This window comes from Nyctereutes procyonoides, unplaced genomic scaffold (genome assembly GCF_905146905.1).
Source record: "Nyctereutes procyonoides isolate TBG_1078 unplaced genomic scaffold, NYPRO_anot_genome, whole genome shotgun sequence".
Taxonomy (NCBI): Eukaryota; Metazoa; Chordata; class Mammalia; order Carnivora; family Canidae; genus Nyctereutes; species Nyctereutes procyonoides.
The window spans coordinates 9,787,917-9,810,613 of NW_026575133.1; the positions used below are offsets into that span (position 1 = coordinate 9,787,917).

The 22,697-nt window shown below is 40.4% G+C and overlaps 1 protein-coding gene across 1 annotated transcript in view; it reads left to right on the plus strand.

Moving 5' to 3' along the window:
• Nucleotides 1-22,697, plus strand: part of SORCS3 (sortilin related VPS10 domain containing receptor 3) — a 584,039-nt gene that overhangs the window by 418,172 nt on the left and 143,170 nt on the right. The window contains exon 6 of the mRNA XM_055299867.1: nucleotides 6,352-6,416. Coding sequence (XP_055155842.1) covers nucleotides 6,352-6,416 — 65 coding nt within the window. The remainder of the gene's footprint in view (nucleotides 1-6,351; nucleotides 6,417-22,697) is intronic.

A 22,697-nucleotide genomic window follows, 5' to 3' on the forward strand; every position in this document is an offset into this window, starting at 1 on the left:
ATGGAGGCTGAGAAGTCCCAGAGTTTGCATTCTACAAGTGGAGATTCATAGTTATCGGTGTAGTTACAGTATGAGTCTGAAGCCTAAGAATCAGGAGAATCAGTGCTCTGAATTTCTATCTGAGTGCAGGAGGAGGCCAATTTCCCAGTTAGAAAATATTCAGGTCGAGTAAGTACATTCTTCTTTACTCCTTCTTTTTGTCCTGTTCAGGTCTCTAACAGATTGGAGGAGGCCCATCCACATTGGGAGGGCAATCTGTTTTATTCAGTCTACTGATTCAGATGTTAATTTTTCCAGAAACATACTAGAAGACACATCCATAATAACATTTAACCAAATATCTAGATACCTCCTGGCCCAATCGAGTTGACACAATATTAACCATCACACAAATGGATTCAGATTGAAATACTTTCCAATGGCATCTAGTTGCCACCTTCTATCTCTCAGTGCATTTCTCTGTTTGTGTAAATCCTCTACCTCCACATTTTGCATTTTGATGTCACAATTTGCATCTGTTTCCACATATATCCATTAACAAATGAATGCACTTCTAGTTAATTTAATATTTTTGTCTTTTGATCTTCATGCTGGACTTATCAGTGATTTATCCACCACCATTACTTTAGTGTATTCTGAATTTAACTGTATATTTACCTTTACCAGTGAGTTTTATACTATTTTTTTTATGTTTTCCTGTTACAAATTAGCATCCTTTTGTTTCAGCTTGAAGAACTCCCTTCAACATTTCTTGTAAGACTGATTTGTGTAAGGACCTACCTCAGCTTTTGCTTCTCTAGAAAGGTATATCTCTGTCAATTTTGAAGCACAGTTTTGCTGGGTAGAGTATCCTTGGTTGATTAGCAGGGGTTTTGTTTGTTTAGTACTTTGCATATATCATCCCACACCCTTCTGGCCTGCTAAGTTGCTGCTGAAAAATATCTAATGATAGTCCTAACGGGGATTCCCTGGGATATAACAAGTGATTATTCTATGGCTGTTTTTAAGATTCTCTACTCGATTTTAAGATTCTCTACTGATTTTGATGATTCAATTATAATGTATCTTATGTGGTTCTCTTTGGACTCATCTGTTTTGGAACTCCCTGGGCTTGCTGGTTCTGGGTGTCTATTACCTTTCCTAAGTTAGGGAAGTTTTCAGCCATTACTTCTTCAAGTAGGTTTTCTGTCCCTTTCTCTCTTCTTCTGGGACCCCTACAATGAGAACTTTAATCCACTTGATGTTTTCCCATAAGTCCCTTAAACTATCTGCACTCTTTTTTATTCTTCTCTCTCTCTCTCTCTCTCTCTCTCTCTCTCTCTCTCTTTCACTCCTCAGGAGGAATTCCACTTCCATCTTAGAGTTCACTGATTCTTTCTTCCACTCGATCTAGTCTGTGGTTGAACTCTTCTATTGTTTTTTTTTTTTTCCATTTCAATTATTATACTCAAGATCCATGATTTCTGTTTGGTACTTTTTAATATTTCTATCTGTTGAAATTCTCATTATTCTCATGCATCATTCTTCTGACCTCAGTTAAGCATCTTTATGACCGTTATTTTGAATTCTCTATCAGGTAGATTATTACCTCCATTTCTTTAAGATCAGTTCCTAGAGATCTATCTTGTTCTTCTGTTTGGAACATAATTTTTTTCTGTGTCCCCCCCCCCCATTTTCCTTGACCCTTTGTGTTGGTTTCTGAGCAGTAGATAAAAGAACCACATTTTCCGGTCTTGACAGATCTCATGTAGAAGAACCTCATAGACCAGCATGACTGAACTCTTAGCTGTCTCTCAACTCTGTGATTATTGAGGCCCCTTCTTTATTTCTTAGTGGCTTTTAGCAGTTGACTGTCCCGTGACCTGCCAGTGCTGATTGCCATCACTGTCTGGATACAGACTGATGAGAAGCTGCATCCTAGGTACAAGCTGGGAAAGTACATAGTTAAGTTTTCAGGGAGAAACTGGGAAATGGACTTTTTTTGCCAGCTCCCTCAATGCTGGGCCCAGGTGGGGAGCCACCAAGGGTGGGGGGGCTCTTGTGCCCATTAATAACTATTTCTTTGCTGGATGCAGTCTTGCTAGTGCCTCATTAATGCAAGGCCTGTTTACTACTAGTGCCAGGTGATCCTGAGGACCATCCCTTGTGTGATAGCTGCAAGAGCTGGGGTGCTAGATATGTGTATAATTTCCTTTTAGGGAGATACTGGTGACTTGATTTTATTATTGGAGCAGGCTGGTGGGGGAAGTGTCTGCCAGCTTCCCTAGTCCATGAGGAGGATTATGGATAGCCCCCAGATATCTGCTAAATTAGAAGCTGGACCCTCAGGCGGTAGCTTTTAATATATGCAGATAAACACTTTTTGGGGAGAGACTGGGAGATAGGTGTTTTTAGCTTGCTGCCTCTGCACTGAACCTTGGGGAAGTAGATGGTGAAGAACTTTTCTTTGATTGCTATAGTCCTTTGGGACTCCTAAATGAAGCCCCCTTGGGCAATGTGGGGACCCATCCCCTGGGCAGCAGCCCTTAAAGCTGGGTCACGTGCACAGCTCCTTCTAAAGAACTACTGGCCACTTGGAGTGGGCTACAGAGACAAGATTGGAAAGGTGATCCTCTCAGGGGAGGATCATAATCAGCTCCTTGAAACCTGCTAAATTAGAAGCCTAGCCCTTAGGCAGCAGCTTATAAAGTCTGCAGATAAAGCCCTCTAAGGGAAAGATGGGGAGAAGGTGTATTGAGCCCTGGGGCAGTCCCTGCAGGGATCACTCGAGCACCATGAAGAATTGCCTCTTCCTTTGCTACAGCCTGGTGGGCACAAGCCCCATTGGCTTTCAGAGCTAGGCGTTTTAGGGACCCATCCCTCTGGTGTAGGCCTTAAAAGTTGTGAAGCTAGATGTGGAGAACAAACCCTTTGTTCCTGAGTAAGAAGCTGGCAGTTGGAGGTTCCCTCCTGGTTGTGTGGTACTGTATGGGTGGGGGTGGGGGGGGAGGTGTTCATGGTAAGAGTGTGTCTCAATCTTTTCTACCTATTTTGATGTAGGTGTTTTCTCATTCATCCAATGCGTAGGAGTCACTCAGCTAGTTTCTGGTTATCTTTCAGAGAGAATTGCTCTGTATATAGCTATGCATTCAGTGTGTGCATGGGAGGAAGGGAGCTTAGGAATCTCCAGTGCTGCCATTTTGGTCTATTATCTGTTTCTTTCTAAATCTCTGTCTTTCTGTCTGTCTGTCTTTGTCTCATCCACTGTCCTCATATCACTGTTTCTCCTCCCTGTCTCTGTGAGACTCCTTGTCACAATGCCAGTTCTTTCTGTATTATATCCACATCATTCCTTTAGACCTATTCTTCCTAACAGACTGGAAACAATTCTCTCAACAATTTTGACCTGGTGAATAGAGAGGAAAGGCAGTTCTTTCCTACCAGCTCCAGTTAGAGAAATCCCAAGGAAGTCCTCTGTATTGTCCTGGGATCACCATAACAAAGATATGTCATGATCATGCCGGATCATATACCATCCTAGGAGTTCAGATGGATTGGCTACTGTGATTGACCTCCCTGGACAAAGCACATGACTTGTTGGGTAGAAGAGTTCTTTAAAAGATGGAAGGGTTAGAGGGGTATTAAGATAGCCAATTAAGGTAGTGAACCATGGTCCACTCTAGGGAAACAAACAATAAAAATACAAATGCTAGCAGATATATGATCTGGATTCTGAATTCTCTAGAAGTCCAAAGGAGGGAAATCAGCATGAGCTAGAATGACCAGGAAAGGCTTCCAGGAGGACTTGATTCATAATTTCAACCTTAAAATCTAATAAGATTTTATATAGATAGAAGGGAATGAGGAATCCTGGATGAGGGAATAGTTTCTGGTTTGTTTGTTTTTTTTTGTTGTTGTTGTTTGTTTGTTTTGTTTTTTTGTTTTTTGGTGGTGTTTGCATTGCTTTCAACTCTATATGTTCTAGAGCATAGCACTTGATAATTAGAGTTAGGCTTAGTTGTTTATGGTTGCAATTCTGCACATTCTACCCTGCCATTGATCTTGGAGGAGGATAGAAGAGTAATACCTGAGAATCCTCTTATCCTGACAATACCAACTTATTTACAAAGAAAAAGGAGACTGTGAAACACAGCAGAAGTCCATAAATTCCATTCTGGTGCCCTCAGCCCTCTGTGGGTCTGACCTCAAGTGAGTTTCACATTGAAACTTTGGCATTATCATAGGAGCCTGGGTGTTTATTAATTCAATAATATATTAATTTAATAAACACATTGGTAGCCTCCGATACACACACACACACACACACACACACACACACACAAGGTACATAAGTGCCAGGGATTCCAAGATAAATAGACAGGATCCTACTTTGTTAAAGTGTATATCCAAGTACAGAAGACAAGTTCAATGGCGTGAGTGATGTGATTGAGCCATGCAAAGCAGTGGTTCAAACATTTGGCTATATATGGAGATCAGTTGGGAACTTTAAAAAAATACTGATGCTTTCATCTCACCCCCAAAGGTTTTGACTTCATGGGTCTGGGGAGGGGCCCAAGCATCTAGATATATCAGAGCTCCTCCAGTGGCTCTCCTGAGTAACCAAGTTTGAAAACCACTAAGGTAAAGATGCTATGGAATCAGATACAGGACTCTTCAGCAAGATGAAGGGTGAAAGGGCTGTTGGAAGCGTTAGCAGGGTGAGCTTTGAAGAAAGGGTTAGAGTTAGCTGGAGAAGAAAGGGGGACAGGGAGACCAGTGATATGAAGGACATGGCAAACAAAAGGGAGATGAGCCAAATGGAGAGGAATTGTTCTTCACTTGATCTTAGCCAAAAGGCTGAGAAGTGGTGAGAGGAATTGTTCTTGGCTGAGGAGTCAGTAAATCTCCCTAGTTCTTGTCTTGTCCCTGTGTGACCTTAGACAAACAGCAACATTCCTGTGTCTTGGTTTTCCGTGCAGTCAAACCTAACTAGTGATACCTGCTCTCATTCTGCTCTCAAGCCTTAGGGGTTTGCCTTGAAGATCAACTCAGGTGAGCAAAAATGAAAATGTAGTATTTCAGTGATCATAAATGAGCTTTTTAAGTAACAGGTTTTAGCCATTCAAAATATCATTTTATCTGGACAAATAAAAATCACTTTGTTTTTTGTAACATCTATCATTTGCAACCCAGTTTCATAAAGAGAATGCATTGATGCCATGTGCCCCCTGCTGCCTGTTTTCTATGCGTTCCTTCCCTCAGCAGAGGTGTCAGATACTGAACTCTGCTCTAATGTAGTAATGGCCTCGGGGCCAGGGAGAAGTACAGAGATTTATGGTGTGGAAGATTGGGTTTTGAGTTCTTAGGTCTGTTTTTCATAGATTTTTCTATTTTCTTGCTGTCTGGGTATCAGCTGTTGATTCTCACTGTTTTAAATTCTACTTTTTCTTTCTAACTTGCCACTTCTTACCTCTTGAAGACTGGAAAACCAGAAAGCCCCTCTTAGAAGGATATTTAAAACAAGAGTAAATAGACTGTAAGAGCTTGCCAAGAGAGTGGATTATGTGATCTCTTCAGTATGAATGTTTTAATGTCTGTGTTGCCTCTTTTAGCTGACTTTTTGGGTCATCTTCTGACCTGGATATCTCACATAAGAGATGGCTGCCTGGGCTTTAGGTGTGTGAGGTCGGAGGCCCACAATAATTAGTTTGTCAGGATTCTCAGCCATCCTTCTTTTGGCTCTTGGCCATAGACCCTTAAGGTTTCCCACCCTGATCACTGGGAGAATTTTGTTCTTGTCAGACGAGATTTCAAATGTTTGTCACCAGACATTCCTTGTTTCCTGGGCAGGTGGGAGGAAGGGCAGACAGCCTCAAACTCAGGATGACAACAGTGCCCTGAAGCAAACAGCCAGAGTGGAAGCTAAACCACTCTCCCCAGAGGACAGAACAGGGTAGGGAATAGCACAGTCCCAGCAGGAGGGCGGAGAGGGATAAAGTGCCAGAAGGAATCAGGTGTGGCAAGATGGGAGGGGCAGTGGTGGGAGAAGAAGGAAGATGGTGAGGAAGAGGGAACTTAAGTGCCGTGTGGTGGAAAGAGGTGAGGATAGAGGTTTAGACCTATATCACTGTGGACTCTAGACTCCTTTATGGTTTTTTGTGAGAGTCCCTGACTCCCTGACACCATACCAGGACTCATGAGTTGTGAGCATTACAGGTGACTGCTGAATCTGCCAGGCTCAGTGGCCAGACTCCATGGGTCCTCTCTTGAGAAAGTGGCTTTCTGAGTAACAATCATCCCCTGAATGCTTTCCCACTTTGTCATCTGCTGTCCATGTGGTCACTGAGCTTCTGTGTCTCCTTCCTTTCCCAGGTCGGTGGCTGGACTGGATAAGGAGGCAGACCTGGTGCACATGGAGGTGCGGACTGCAGACGGATGTGAGTGCTGACACGCCAGCCTAGGCCAGAGGAGATCTGCCTGCAGGTCTCTCTCCGCCCCCAATTTGCATTTTAATGGCTTGAGAAGATGAAAAGCCCTGAGCTCCATTACTGCCATATCCATCCTATTTCCCAGAGTAGGGGGAGAGGCCTCTGGTCCCAAGGGAGATGTTTCATGGAAATAAACCTTCAGTAATGAATTTTCTGGGGATGTGAGTTAATGTGATGAATTTTGAGGCTCCTGTTAGTAATTTCCTGGCATCTTCAGTGTAATTCGAATAGGGATGGCTATAGCTCATCACGGTATTTTGCATTCACAGGGTGAGTTGCAGGGGCTGCCAGCTTTAAAAATGAACCCTTCTTATAGTCAAGCTTACCAAAAAAGCAATTTTTTTCAAAACTGTTTATTCATTCATTCCATAAATATGGGTGTGGACCCTGTGTGCCAGGCATTGTTTTAGGCCCTGCAGATATAGTGGTGAGCAAACCTATATTGTTCTACAAACAAGCAGTAGAATCCCAGGATCTTGAACACGTGATCCCTTTGTACATTGTGCACCTGCATACATCTTGCATGGAATTTGACTGATGATGTATCATTTTGCACCATTTTAAGCATTTTTTTCCCCAGAGTTGATCATATTACTATAAGGCTGTTCTCTACTCAAAAAAAAATCAGCTTAAAATCAACTTAAAATATATGAAATATGTGAAAATATGTGATCAATGTGAAATAAATAAAAATGTAATCAGCATCAATCAACAATAGAGCCAAATAATCTATGGAAACAGTAGTGATGGGGGAATGCAGAAGAACAGGTGCCTGATTATGAGTTGAGGTCTTGGATTCTGCTACCCACCAACCATAGGGTCTGGGGAAATGTCCTCTGATCTCTGTGCTCTGTGACAATCCCTGCATTGTTTGAGAATACTTATTCATCCTTGCCCTGCCCACCTCATAGAGTTATAGGCTGACCAAGTGGAGAGGGATGTTATAGAAATTCTACAATATACAAATGTAAAGAGCTTCAGTTTTAACCTGGCTGTGAGTGTTGGAGTATCTTTCCAAATACATTAACTAAAACTGCATGTGCTTTGTCCAAGAGAAAACTACTGTTTTTGATACCAAACACAGGTACATGCCAGAAACATGCATTTTGGGGAATATTTCATTTGCTTTGTTTTTATTTTGTAAAAGGGTTAGAAGATAGCCAGCAACTGTTGTTATAGGCCTGGCTGCTGAATACTCAATTTTTGTCTCTCTTTCTTTTTCTGTGTTATAATTTCTGTCATTTGATCCTTAAATGTAAGTCTGTGAAGCAGGCAAGGAGGTAGGATGGTCCACACTCTTAGAAAAAAAAAAGTTTTTTAACAAGAAGAGCTATTTAAGATTTAGAAAAATAGGGGCACCTGGGTGGCTAAGTTGGTTGCATGTCTCACTCTTGGTCTTGGCTCAGGTTGTGATCTCAGGGTCGTGAGATCAAGCCTCTTCACTCAGTGGGAGGGTGCTTGAGATTCTCTCTCTCCCTCTCCCTCTCCCCCTCCCATTCACTCATGTTCTTTCTCTCTCTTTAAAATAAATAAATAAATCTTAGAAAAAAGATTTAGGAAAATAATACCACATATTCAAATTCACTGATCATGGGTAGTGAAGCTTGGGTTCAAAATTATATTATCTGACTCTTACTGCTGAGAAAGAAACTGGGGGAAGAGTGAGATGTAGGGATGTGAAGGAGCAAGCAGAGCAGCAGTAGGAGAGCAGATAGAAGCTCTAAGATGACCACAGACCAGTTTTTAGTACAATTCTTGCCTTGGCATTATTTCCCATGTAAACCTTTTTATGCCTTAGATGTGATCTATGCTGGTTGTAGTATTTTAGAGTTGGTAAAACCTTGTAGGACTGCCTGACTTCCTACCTAGTGTAGGAATCCCTTCCTGAAAATTTCTTATAGTGTCTCCTCAGGTCCCCTGACTTCAGGCTTAATTAGACACATCTTTTTCTACTGCTGGACAGCTCCTATGTTTTGTTTTATTAAGGTAATTTCTTACATTGAGGTTAAACCTATTTTCTGAAAGCTTAAAAATTCTGATCCAAATTTGGATAAGGCCTGTGGTGCAGGACTGCTGCAAAATTTTATGAGATTAAAAATGTAAAACACATAGCATAGTTTCTGGCCCATTATCAAGAATCAAAGAAAGACAGAACTATAATAGGGATAAATGTCATGTGCCACACTTAGGTTAAAGTATGGTGTATGTGTGTGTATATATATATTATGTTCCCTTTCCTCAATTTTTTTTAAAATCAATTTTTCAATAGTTAATCTTCTTTAAACTTAGTGAGTTGGGTCTAACCCATGTTTATTTAGAAGATGCATATAACATGGCTGCATTAACCTGGAAATGTTGTATTTTACAGAACCTAATGAAATGCATGATACTTTTCTTTTGTGCTATGTAGTGAGAACTTTGTTACTTATAAATCACACATACACACCCATCTTCATCCTCTAATCATCACAAAAAGACACAGACATGTATTTTATTTCCTTTTTTCTGATGTGGTAGTCTGAACTAAAATTTGCCCAAATTCGTGCAGCTAGCTAATAACAGATAAAAGTCTAAAGCACAATACTCTCAATACACTAGAAGTAGAAGGGAACGTCCAACAAAAGATGTCTACAAAAGACCTGCAATTAACATCATATTTAATGATGAGATACTGAATGCTTTCCCTATAAGAGTTCTAAAGAAGGAAAAGAAGTTTATTGACTCTTACCAACATATTCAACATCATGCCCAAAGTCCTAGCCTATGCAATAAAGGAAGAAAAATGAAATGCAAATGTACTTCATACAGATTGCAAAGGAAAAAATAAAACTATTATTATCCTCATTGACACAATATTCTATGTAGAATATCCCAAGAAATCTACAAAAATAAAAAGCTCCTAGAACTAATAAGTAGGCACAAATTCAGTGGAGAAAGGATGCTATTTTTAACAAAAGGTGTTGGAAAAAATTGGGCAGCCATATGGGGGAAAAGTGAAATTCAGTCTATGATTTGCAACTATACAAATTTAATTCAAAAATGGATCATATTCCTACATGTAAAATATAAAATTATAGATATATAGAGAAATGTAGAAGAAAATCTCCATGACCATAAGTTGGCACCAAGAGAAAAATTGACAAAATAAAGAATTGATAAATAGACTTCACCAAAATTAAAAGCATTTGCTCTGCTGAAGGCACAATGAAGACACAAGGAGAGCATATTTGCAAATTGTATATATATATTTTTAATAATAAATTTATTTTTTATTGGTGCTCAATTTGCCAACATACAGAATAACACCCAGTGCTCATCCCGTCAAGTGCCCCCCTCAGTGCCCGTCACCCATTCACCCCCACCCTCCGCCCTCCTCCCCTTCCACCACCCCTAGTTCGTTTCCCAGAGTTAGGAGTCTTTATGTTCTGTCTCCCTTTCTGATATTTCCTACCCATTTCTTCTCCCTTCCCTTCTATTCCCTTTCACAATTATTTATATTCCCCAAATGAATGAGACCATACAATGTTTGTCCTTCTCCGATTGACTCATTTCACTCAGCATAATACCCTCCAGTTCCATCCACGTTGAAGCAAATGGTGGGTATTTGTCATTTCTATTGGCTGAGGAATATTCCATTGTATACATAAACCACATCTTCTTTATCCATTTATCTTTTGAAAATTGTATATTTAACAAAGGACTTATGGCCACAGCATATAAGGGACTTTCAAAACAGCAATAAGAAACATCCCAATTAAAAAAAAAATAGGCAAAAATTTAAATAGACCACTTGCCAAAGTAGACGTAAGAATGACAAGCACATATGATGCTCAGCATCATTAGATATTAGGAAAATGCAAATTAAAACCATAATGAGATACCAATGCATACCTATCAGAATTGCTAAAATATATAATACTGGTAATACCAAGTACTGGCAAGGATGCAAAGCTATTGGGACTCTCATATCCTGGTGGGGATACAAAATAGTACAATCACTCCGGAAAAACATTTTGGCAATTTCTCATAAAGTTACATACACCTTATGATTCAGCTATCTCTCTCCTTCATATTTACCCTGGAGAAATGTTATATTCACACAAAAACCTGTACACAAATGTCTGTAGCAGATTTATTAATAATCATCCAAAACTGGAAATAACCTAAATATCCTTGAATGGATGGATAAACAAGCTATGCTACATCTGTAAGAGAACATAGATGAATTTCAGAGGCATTATAATTAGTGAAATATGTTAGTCTCAAAAGGTTACATACTATATGGTTCCATTTATATGATCACATGGAAAAGACAAAATGATAACAATAGAGAAATAGATCAGTGGTTTCCAGGGTGGGGAAAATATTTCACAGGAAAGCAGCATGATGGAATTTTTCAGAGTGATGTAAATATTTGACTACCTGACTATGGTGGTGGTCGCATAAATCCATATATCTATTAACACTTTAGAACTATAAGCCAAAAAATTGCTGTGTATTAATTGAAAGAAGTTCATATTGAAAAATAATACTAATACTAATACTAATATTATATTAGTATTATATATATTTAGTGTTTTTAATGGTGCCTAGCTGGCTTAGTTGGAAGAGCATGCAACTCTTGATCTTAGGGTCATGAGTTCAAACCCCACATTGGATATAGAGATTACTTAAATAAATATTTTTAAAATTATATTAATATAACTTATAGTGAGGGAAAACTAGAATACACAGTTCTTGGCTTCTAGTTCTTATCTTTCCTGATTAATTACTTAACTTCTTGATCCACTTATTTCTTCTTTTATTCAACCAGCATTTATTTAAAATCTGCATATTCTTGTCACTGAGGGGACATAGAGGTGAATGTGGTATTATCTTCACCTCAGGGAAGTTGTAGACTAGCTGGGGAAACAGATAAGGATTTGAGTAATTCTAGCACAATCTGACAGGAACATTCATAGACTTGAAAATATGTTGAGTTACAAATGGGAGTATGGCTAATAGTCTCAGAAAGTTGGGGGGAACTTCTCAGAAAGACAAAACTGTTAAATCTGACACTTCAAAGATTAGAAAGAATTTATCAGAACATTCTGTATAGAGAGGAGAACCTCACATGTGCCTAGTGTTCACCCATGAAGAGTGGTTTGATTATGGTCCATGGCTGTCAAAGATAGAGGGACAAAAGGCTAGGTATGCTGGGGAGGTCCCGTGAAGGAATGGGTAGGTAGCTCCCTGAGCCATGATCCACATTGGACACCACGCATCAAAGACCATTTTTACCTTTATAATGGAAAGTTACAATTGTGATTTCCCCAGCTGTGACCTTAGGTACGGATTTTACTAGACAATAACACTTGGTTGTTTCAAGTTCCTTTCTCTCTGCCTCTTCTGTTTATGTTTCATGTTTAAGCTATAGGCAGCTGGTAGATGAAAAACTAGCACCCATTCCAGCTTATTTAGACCACAACACTGAGCATTTCTCCTGATACTGCTATGTCTCCATCTCTGGAGCACAAGGCAGCTTTGCTATGTTTCCCTAAGTCCCTCATCCTGCCCCACTTGGCTCCTCCTGACTCACGAGATAGAGAAGGGGGCTGGTTTGTGTTTGACCTCCTTAATTGGGACAGGGAAGAGGAACAGAGGGTGGCATCTGTGATGAGACCAGTGACATCCTGCACCCTGTATTCCCTAAGGGATAGTGCATTGGTCAGAGATGCTTATTAGTCACTTGCAGCTCTGTGTCCTGATCTTTTCTTGCCTGGTCACTCTATGCTTGTTGAGGTATCTTGTACTTTCTAACTGCCAAGGCAGGGAGATGGGCCTCAGCAGAGTGCTGGAAGGAGCACACTCTCCAAGCCCTGGCAGAGGGTTAGGCAGTCCTGGAGTGGGGGTAGGCACCAGAATCACTACCATCCCTCCAGCTCTGTCTCTTTGGGGGTCATATTTGCAACTTATGTTTACCCTTTTGAGGAGCAGGGAGAAATGGTCTTTCTTATTTTATTTTCTTAAGATTTTATTTATTTATTTGAAGGAGAGAGAAAGTGAGAGAGCATGAGTGGAGAGGGAGGGAGGAGGGAGAAGAAGAAGCAGACTCCCTACTCAGCAGGGAGCCTGATACAGGCTCAATCCTAGGATCCCAGGATCATGACCTGAGCCAAAGGCAGACACTTAACTGACTGAGCCACCCAGGCACCCGAGAAATGGTCTTTCAGATATTTATAGGCAAACAAACTGGGAGAATAGAAACCTAGATCTTAATTCCAGTTTTTTTTTTTTCACTGAGAGGCTGTGTTTCCAGGAAGCAACTAAAATTCCTGAGGTTGCTATCCCCTCATTGTAAAATGAAACAGAATTAATAATTTACTCATTTTTCTTACTAATTCTTTTAGAGGATATTTTCTGAGCATCTAGTGGATGCTAATCATGACATGGATTTCTAGAGATATAAAGAGGGAATAAAACATGGTCTCTGCCCCCAAAGTCTGTATTCTAAAAGGGAATAGGCGGATGAATGACCTGCAGTTCCTGAATAGCTGATAGCCTTGTCGTAGTTATACACAAGACATGTTAGGAACTCACAGGAGAGATTACTTCTTTATATTTGGTATATTTGAAGCCAGTTGAAACTTAGATTTTCTAGCCCTTTTGTTTTTTGATTCATATGTTTAAAAGGAAAATAATTCTCTGAGAATCTTACAAGAACTAGTAGAGCTTAGATAATTGTTACTTTTCCTTCCTCTGACTTTCCTTTGTTATTCTACCTTTTTTTTTCCATGTTGGAGAGCCTGTTCCTTCATCAGCCTATTTCAGGCCATTTACCCCAGGTTCTGGATCTGCCAATTACTGTTTTGCAAATTACCCTCAAAGGTGCTTTTAGCAGTAAAATTCCATTCTCTGTTTCTTTCCACAGCAGCATAGTTCCTATGGCCATTTCTCTCAACTTCTAGCATTCATGATCCTCTGGCAACCTGTTCCCTGATTCCTGGGATCCACCCCAGAGGTTTTGGGTTAGATGGTCTGCTCTAAGGAGTCTATGTATTGCTAAGCACGCTCCCAACATGATTCTCATCCAGGTCGCCCACTCACAAACACTGCTTTAGGGATTCCCTGACCTCAGATGGTGCTGGGATTACAGCACAATATAGTTATATCCTGATAAGTATGAGTAAGGAACCTTGGTGTTGAAGTCTGGAATTACCCTGCTGTGAAAAATGCAGAAACTGGGCTATCACAGGGCTGGAAAAGTGAGAACATATAAGGAGGGCAAACATGTCTTTGTTTGCCACCTTTCTTTCCCTTTGCCTCTCAAGACAAAAATCACAATAAATCATAGCTCATTATAAGTGTTTTCCAAGTCAAGATAACTTCCATGTGTCTAAAACCATGTTATATGTTGAGATGAGAGGGAGAGGTTCATAAGTAGTAGAAAAAAATGGTTTGAAACCCATAAGGATGTTCTGAGAATAGAAACAAGATATGGTTACGAAACAACAATTAAATGTTACTCTATGTAGTCCCCAGAGCAAGACAGGGATGTGGGCATTCATACAAATAGCAATGTAGAAATGTGTGTTTCCTATTTATTCACTCTCTCACATTCAATCAACTGAAATGGAGCACTTCCCACATATAGAGGACAGTGGTTCTCAAAACCTAGCATTAGTTATAATCACTGGGAGAATACACACACACACACACACACACACACACAACACGGGGAGGGTGGTCCTGGACATTGGTCCTTTATAAAATTGTCCTAGTGGTTCTAAAATGCAAGCAGGGCTGAAAACCACTTCACCAGATCTGAGATTCCCCAAATGTAGCATGCATATGAACCATCTGGAGAGCTTGTTAAAACACACATTCCATATACTGATAAGCTCCCAGGTGATGGCTGGTCTGTGGACCCCACTCTGATCAGAACTGCACTGTGCGAAGTTGTGAGGGATATACAGTTAAATAGGACACAGCTAGGACTGAGAAGCACACAGGAGAGAGGGAGCGCAGATAGATAACACAGATTGTTACTGTGATATAATGTGCTGAAAGCCACTGATTTCTGGTCTCATGAAGAAAGTGCTACAGGAACCCAAAGGTAGGATATCCCAACAGCCAAGGAGACTGAGGGCCACACAAAAGAAGCTGTGGTTAAGTTTCCTCTTGGGAGATGAGTTGGATTTTCATTTTTTAATAAAAATTTTTATTTAAATTCAATTAGCCAACATATAGTGCATCCTGAGTTTCAGACGTAGTGTTCAATAATTCATCAGTTGTGTATAACACTCAGTGCTCATCACATCTTGTGCAAGATGAGTTGGATTTCCCCAGGAGGATGGTAGAAAGAGGGATGGGGACTCATGCTGGCCAGTGTGGCAGCCACCTTATCACAAGGGGCTCCTGAGTACTTGAAATGTGCTGTCCAGATTGAGGTGTGGCATGTGTGCAAAACACATACCAGGTTTCAAAGACATGCTATGAATTAAAGGATGGAAAATAGCTCATTAATAATTTTTATATTGATTCTATGTGAAATCATTATATTTTGGATATTTGGGGTTAATATCTCAATAATGTTAGAATTAATTAATGTTAGAATTAATTTCACTTTTCTATTGACTTTTTAGTAAAGGTTATTTGCAGCTCACATTGTATGTCCGTTGGACAGCACTACTCCAGACTAGAGGGACTGCAGGTGAGCAGCATAGAGGGTGGCTTTTCTGTACCGTATGTGACATCAGCCATCCTTTCAATCTGGCTCCCACACACTAGATATAACCCAGTAAAACTGGTCTCTGTTCTTGTTTTGATGTAGGAGTCTTCACTCTAGCCCAGTCTTATTCCTTCTTTTTGGAAGTCAGACTTCCAGATTAAGCTGAAGCCACTGAGTTAGCTGTTGGCCTGGCAGGGCTTCATCAAGGCAAAGCCAGCTAGTTTGGTTAACAATGTGAAACCAATTTCTGCCATGCAGTTCTGGATTCAAATGACTTTTTCTCCCATTGTCTTCTGGAAATCATTTTTCTTAGAATGTCCCCTGTGAATTCTCCCTACCATTACCCCCTCTCTGACACACTCTTAACCAACTGAGCTACCTAGGCACTCCTTGGGGTACTCTTTTTTTAAAAATATTTTATTTATTTATTCATGAGAAACACAGAAAGAGAGGGGCAGAGACATAGGCAAAGGGAGAAGCAGGCTCCATGCAGGGAGCCCGACGTGGGACTCCACCCCAGGACTCCAGGATCATGCCCTAAGCCAAAGACCAACACACTCAACCGCTGAGCCACCCAGGCTCTCCCTGGGTACTCTTAATTGTTCATTGAACTGAGACCTGACTCACTGTAAATTTTACTCCACAGTAACACCTTTGTTAGCATCCTCCATCCAAAAGAATTGGGTGTCAATAGAAAGAGCATCATCTTGGTGCCATAAGGGTTGAGCTGAAGAATTAACTCAGTCTCCTAGAAGCTATTAGACCTTAGAGAACTTTCTCTTTTTTTAAGATTTTGTTTATTTATTCATGAGAGACACACAGAGAGAGGCAGAAACATAGGCAGAGGGAGAAGCAGGCTCCCTACAGGAAGCCCCATGTGAGATTTGATCTCCCAATCCTGGGATCATACCCTGAGCCAAAGGCAGACACTCAGCTGCTGAGCCACCCAGGTGTCCCCCTTGGAGAATTTTCCTAACCTTTCTGTGATCCTTTATCTTCCAGTGCTTTATATACTTGAAAAAAAAACCTAACAAATATAAGAAACATTTTTATTAGTTATTAGTTTTTTGCATCAATGGGCTAACAAAGGTGTTATTGTAGAGTAAGATTCACAGTGAGTTAGGTCTCAGTTCAGTGAACAATTAAGAGTATCTCGAGGGGCGCTTGAGTAGCTCAGTCGGTTAATTGTCTGATTCTTCATTTGATCTCAGGGTTGTGAGATCAAGCCCTGCATTGGACTCAGCACTCAGTGTGGAGTCTGCTAGAGATTCTCTTTGTCCCTCTGTTCCTCCCTTTTATTGTGCTCTATAAATAAATAAGTAAGCAAGTAAGTAAATAAAATCTTTAAAAAAAAGAGTATCCCAGAATGGCAAGGGCTACTGTATGAAGTAATAAGTTTCTCTTCATTAGAAATTTTCAAGCATAAACTATCTGGACATATCATAGTGATGTTGTAATAAGTGAACCTGGATACAGGCAGAAAGTTTTTGACATCTAGGCACCCTTGAAATTTCTAGAATCAAAACCTGTAGCACATATGCCACAATTTCTTGTCCTGGTGCCACCATTACCTGTCATTAATCAATCACTGCACTTTCTCACTGAGCCAAGATAAAGTCCAGCATTTCTTAATAGACTCCAGGGAGTCATAAGTAATCAAATGGGCTTGGCACGCAAGGCAAAAAACTATTAATACTACTGCCTAAACTTTGGGTTCTAGACACACAGAATATTGACTCTTAAAGAGCTTTGGATTATTGACTAGTTCAGTAATCTTAAACTGTCTAACTCCAAGCTCCAAGCAGTGTTCTAAGAATTCAGAGGCCAAGATGGGGATGGAGTGTGGGGTTAAGTCAGCAGGATTGCAGAACTCTTGACATCCATTCAACTAGAGCAGATACACTAAAATACACTTTCTGTATTGAGAATATAGAATTATCTTTAATAAAAGGTTTCAGGATTTTCTTTTTTTTTAAGTTGAAATAGAAAAATTGAATCACTTTCAAAAAAGCACTAAAATGTGTAACAATTTTCCCAATGTCACATAGATAACCAGGGACAATGACTGAACAAGAACATGGATTCCGATCTAATTCTCAGACTGACTTTTCTTCCATGGTTCAAATACATAATGATTGGGATAGTTGGTTCTGGTGTCAATATACCTGCGTATCAATCCCAGCTCTGTCATTTCCTGAAAGCTGTGAAACTCAGGCAAATCACTTAATTGTTGTTCCTCAGTTTCCTCATCTATGAAATGTGGATGATAATAATTTTAACTCCTTATTGGATTGTTGCCAGAATTAAATCAGTTAATACATGTAGCTCCTACAATACTGGGAGACAGAGTGCACATTCAAAAATGTTACTTCTTACTGTTTTCATCATCATCATCATTGTTGTCCTCATTGTCATCATACTCATCATCATTGTCATCATTGTCATTGTCATCATTATTGTCTCACTGTCATCATTCTAGCATCATTGTCACTGTCATCATTGTCATGTCATTATTGTCATCATTGTCATATCTGTGATCATCATTGTCATTATTGTCATCACTGCTATTATCATCATCATTGTCATTGTCATCACCATTATCATTGTCATTATCATCATTGTCCTCATCACTCTCAACATCATCCGCATCAACATCTAGTCATCATTATCATCATTGTCATCATCACTGTTATCATCACTATTATCATCTATTCATCATTGTCATTATCACTATCATCATCACCTAGTCATCATATTCAGTCAGGGTCAGTTTATTTGGCAATTGGAGTGAAAGGAGTCTTGAATGCACTATCAGGAGTCCTAAGATACTCAAGATCACCGTGACTTTTAAATATCTATAACTACCAGATTCCCCCTGTGCCTTAAGAAAGCAGGAGACACTAGAATTCTCCTTTGGGCAATTAGAAGTTTCACAAAAACTCTACATCCATAAGCATAATAGGCAGGAATGGAAGCTGACTTTTTAAATTATTTGATTTGGTTTTGGTACCTACTAGGTCTCGAGAGCTGTATAGGCATTTGCAGCAGTGTGATGTCCTGCACACAGGTTAGCCCCACTCCTAAATCAAGGAAAAGGAGACTTATGGAAGCTAAAGAACTTTTCAAAGTTTCCTGGAATCTGCTGGTTTTTACTTATTTGTATCACAGAGTTAATATTATTATTCAAAATAAATAACTCCTGGGTATTTCTTTAAGAGAAGACCTAAGAAGATGATTTGCTTTTTGTTCACAATTTTAATGTACTTTTTCAAATTTTGACAACATATGTATTACCCAAAGGGATAGGAAGTTGAGTGAATTATGGAAAGTTTCTTTCTCTGAGGTGGCAAGAGGCCAGATGGCTAGGATAGTTTGAATATTTAGTACTCTCAAAGGCAAACCTTTACAAGTCACAATATCATTCAACATAACAAAAAAATTTATGTTTTTAATGTAACTCAATTAACTAGCATTTATTGGGGCTTTGTAAAGTTAGCTTGGGAGGCAAACAAAAATGACTAAGACTTTATTCCCGTTTCTAAGGAGGTGATGCTTGGAAAAGTTTGACAGAGAAAGAAATACTGGATGTAGATGAATGAGAAGCCTGCCTTGCTGGATGGGTGAACTTAGGGCATCCCTAGGCCCTACAGAACTCCTGGCAAAAATATAGTTCCTTAGGAAGAAAAGAAGGCTAAGGATGCCACATTATCTCCTTCATTCTCTCTGTGCATGTTCCTCAGTTCTCAGATCTTCCTTTGTTCAGTGCAGAACCCAAGGCAACGTTCACTTGTGACTATCCCATGTCCTTCACTGGTCTTGGATTCTTCTGAGAATGTTCTCTGCTTGCTGAACTTCAGGGAGTGCCTGATACCCACAGTATCACTGTACACCTTGACCCAATACAAAAATAAATGAATCAGTTAAAGACCACCCCTTCTCTCTGTATGAGACCTTTGGCCCAACATCTGCTATGTGGGAAGGCATCAAGGCTGGGTGCCCTAGGGAGATGCCCTTCGCTAAGGGGTCTGCTAGTGCTAGAGCTAATTCAAACAGGGCTAGATATTTTGAAAGTTACTGAGTAGATCCTTCTACTCACACTGCGGGGCACAAAGCCTTTGACTTTTGGCTTTTCTAAGTGGAGCAGTGACTACACCAGCTCTTCAAAATGCATTAGGAAGACGTTTGACATTTAGAAATACATTCATCATCAGGGTAATGATTGACTCTCAACCACAGGGGAAATCACTCTCTAATTTTCTTACAGAGATATCCAAATGAGTTCTTCATTCAATCTGGTCTTTCTAGTTTTTCATTTGAGAACGTTTCAAAGGAAAAGATAGAAAATAAAAGTTTGAGAATATGGATTAATCAAACTTAATCCATTAACATGTGATTATACAGTGCCTTACATGAGCTTTGCCTATATAAAAGATCATTGTAGTTTTCACTCCCTTTCTAGGAATTCCCTTCTCATGGACTACTCCATCTTGGTTAAATACAGAAGTTGCCACCTCCATTAGGTCCTCCTTGGTTATTCCAGCTCAAACATATTTTGTTTTCTGTTTTTTGTCTGCACACCCAAAGCACTTCAATAAAGTAAACAGTGATATAAATTTGGAATATGACTTTACCAGTAGGATCTGTAGTATGGTGCTTTAATTCTCCATAGTCAAATAGAACATTAGTTTTATTATTTGAAGGTATGAGAGATACTGAGTGTTAAATGTCCTTCTCTTTTCATAACAACAAAGAGGTAACATATACTAATCTTTTAAAATGTATCTAACAATGTGTTAAAGCATTTTTCGTACATAATCTTATTTAATCCTGATCACAGTCCTTGGAGGAAAATGCTAACTCATGAACATTTCACAGATGAAGAGCTGTGCTCTTTAGTTAAGGGTGATCAGCAAGTAGTGAATTCAGTCCATTCTAGCTTCAGAGGCCTTGCTCTTAAACACTATGCTATACTCAAGAGCCAGACCTCTGCCATTTTATCAGACATCTGGTATTATTAAAGGAAAATAAAAGGACCACAGGTGGTAGAAGCCTCGTTTGGGATTCAACTTAAATGACAAATGTCTTTCAGTTTCATCTTCGAATCTCCATGACTGTATTTGGCCTCATTTCAGGATAATGTCCAAAGCCCAAATTTGAGAGCTTTCAGAAATGTGAGTTCCTTGGTGTCCTATGCTCACCTTTGACACCTAGAGTCCTTTGTCACCCTCAGTCACTTCCATCTGGTAGCCAGGTCTGCCTGGTAATTTACTCCCCCCATATCCCCCATTCTGGGTTGTCACCAGGCAGTGGGTGTCATAGTACTTACTATCATGTCACTATGTTTTAAACAATTTAAAAGAATTGAGACTTCTAATGTCTGAGTCCAGCTAAAGACTACAAGGCCCCTGAATTTTAAGTGGATTTGAAAAATTCATTTTAGAGCTGCTTTCCTGTTAAATTGGACTTTCGTTCCATGCTGGGCAGTTGCAAGCAGGGGGAGAGCCAAAAAGTAGGATGAGTTTGGCAGAATAGCTCACCTGCTGTGGGCCAAAGTTTAGGTAGGTTTTGATTTTGTTTGGGGTGGCCTTAAATACACTTGATTCTTTTTTTTTTTCAAAGTGTCCAAATGTGAGAGTGAATAGTAAATAGATAGGGGAAAATGAGCCTGTGTGGGGGGACAAGCAGATGTCCTCCTGTGTGTACCTTTGATTAGCTGTATAAGGAGTTTTCTGAGACACTGGCTGGCAATAAGGAAGCAGGTTGTCTTGTCAACACTTGTGGTTTCTTTATATGTATTTACTACAGCTTTCACCTGGGTTTTAGTGCCTTATTCTAGGAGAAAATTACTAAGGCTTTGTGGATCCAAGAGTATTCCTAGTGGGCAGACTACATGCTGCACGGCACAGCCTGGGCTCCTTGCCTTCCCTTGCCCTCTCAGCCAGCAGTGGAAAGCCAGCCCACTCTTGGCTTTCTCTGCAAATAGAGACAAAGGGAGGAAGGCACAGGCGGGCCCTACTTACAGAATGGTGAACAAGCTGGTCTTGCTTATGGGTCAGGAAAGAGTGGGAAGAGGGTTTATGTCTTCTCTGGAGAGGTAGGTGGGAACCAAGTTACAGAATAGAGATGGGAAATGAGTGGCTCCTGGGGCTTGTTTGGTTGTAGACTTGTTTTGTTTGGCTTTACAGTGTTTGGCCTGCACCCTGTTTTAAATTTAAAATAGCCATCATTTTAAAAAAGATTGTATTTATTTGAGAGAGAGGGAGAGCACACACACACACAGGCAAGGGAGGAGCAGAGGGAGAGGGACAAGTAGACTCCCTGCTGGGCATGACTGCAGATGTAGGGCTCCATCCCATGACCCGGAGATCAGAACCTGAGCTGAAATCAAGAGTTGGATGCTTAACCGACTGAGCCACCCACAGGCCCCTAGCCATCAATTTTTTAAAAAATCAGACAATTTCACACCTAAAAAAGTAGGGACAGTTAGATTGATTACAAAATACCAAATCTCTTATTCCTACACATCAAGCTGGACAGTGAGCAGCTTCTCCTTGAAGAGACCTGTGTCAGCCATTTTGCTGTAGTCCCCACCACTCCACAGTGATCCCCGACCCCGAGGCCATGTGCCAGCTGCCATTTGCCATACTCACTCAGTTCATTTTACCCCTACACATTATTTGTCTTGCTCCTTAGGCATTTGATTTTATTAAGCTTCTTGTAAAAAGCCTTCTATTCTACAGGAGGATGTCTGGGCTTTGTCCCAGGGCACTCAGAACTGTTTGGAAGCCAGGAGAGAGAAGCTCAGATTTCAGTTTTAAAGATGACTCTGGCTCCTTGCCTTGGGCCTGTCCAGTTTTGGGTCCATCCCACACATTCAGGCCAGTGGTGAGGTAGATGCAACAAGCCACACAGATGGGCAGCACTCATCCCAGGCTGGTGGCAGGGCTTGTGGAGAGAAGGGGAGAGACTCTGGAAGCGCTTCAGGAGCAGCATTGTCAGGGATAGGAACTGGCTGGGTTATTTGGCACCTGGAGGCAAGAAAACCGGAAGGGGGCACTTGAGTGGCTCAGTAGTTGAGCATCTGCCTTCGGCTCAGGTCGTGATCCCAGGGTCCTGGGATCAAGTCCTGCATCAGGTTCCCCATGGGGACCCTGCTTCTCCCTCTGCCTGTGTCTCTGCTTCTCTCTGTGTGTCTCTCATGAATAAACAAATAAAATCTTAAAAAAGTAAAAAGAGTGAAGAGGCTGTGCTTGTGGGCAGATGATACAAATGCTGACGGAGAGAAGGATGTTGGTGTTTGACATGCTCCAAGTAAGAATGCCAACAAAAATAGACTTTGTTCAGCTATGGATGCTCAGGAAGCAGGAATATAGCACATAATGAATTCATTTCTTACCCAAGTATGTTTCTTTATTAAATGAGCATAATGTTTATAAATAAATGTGTGAAATAGCTAGCCACAGATAATGTGAGTCACCTCCTAGGCAGCAGGTCCTCTTGAATCGAAGATCTGTCTCACT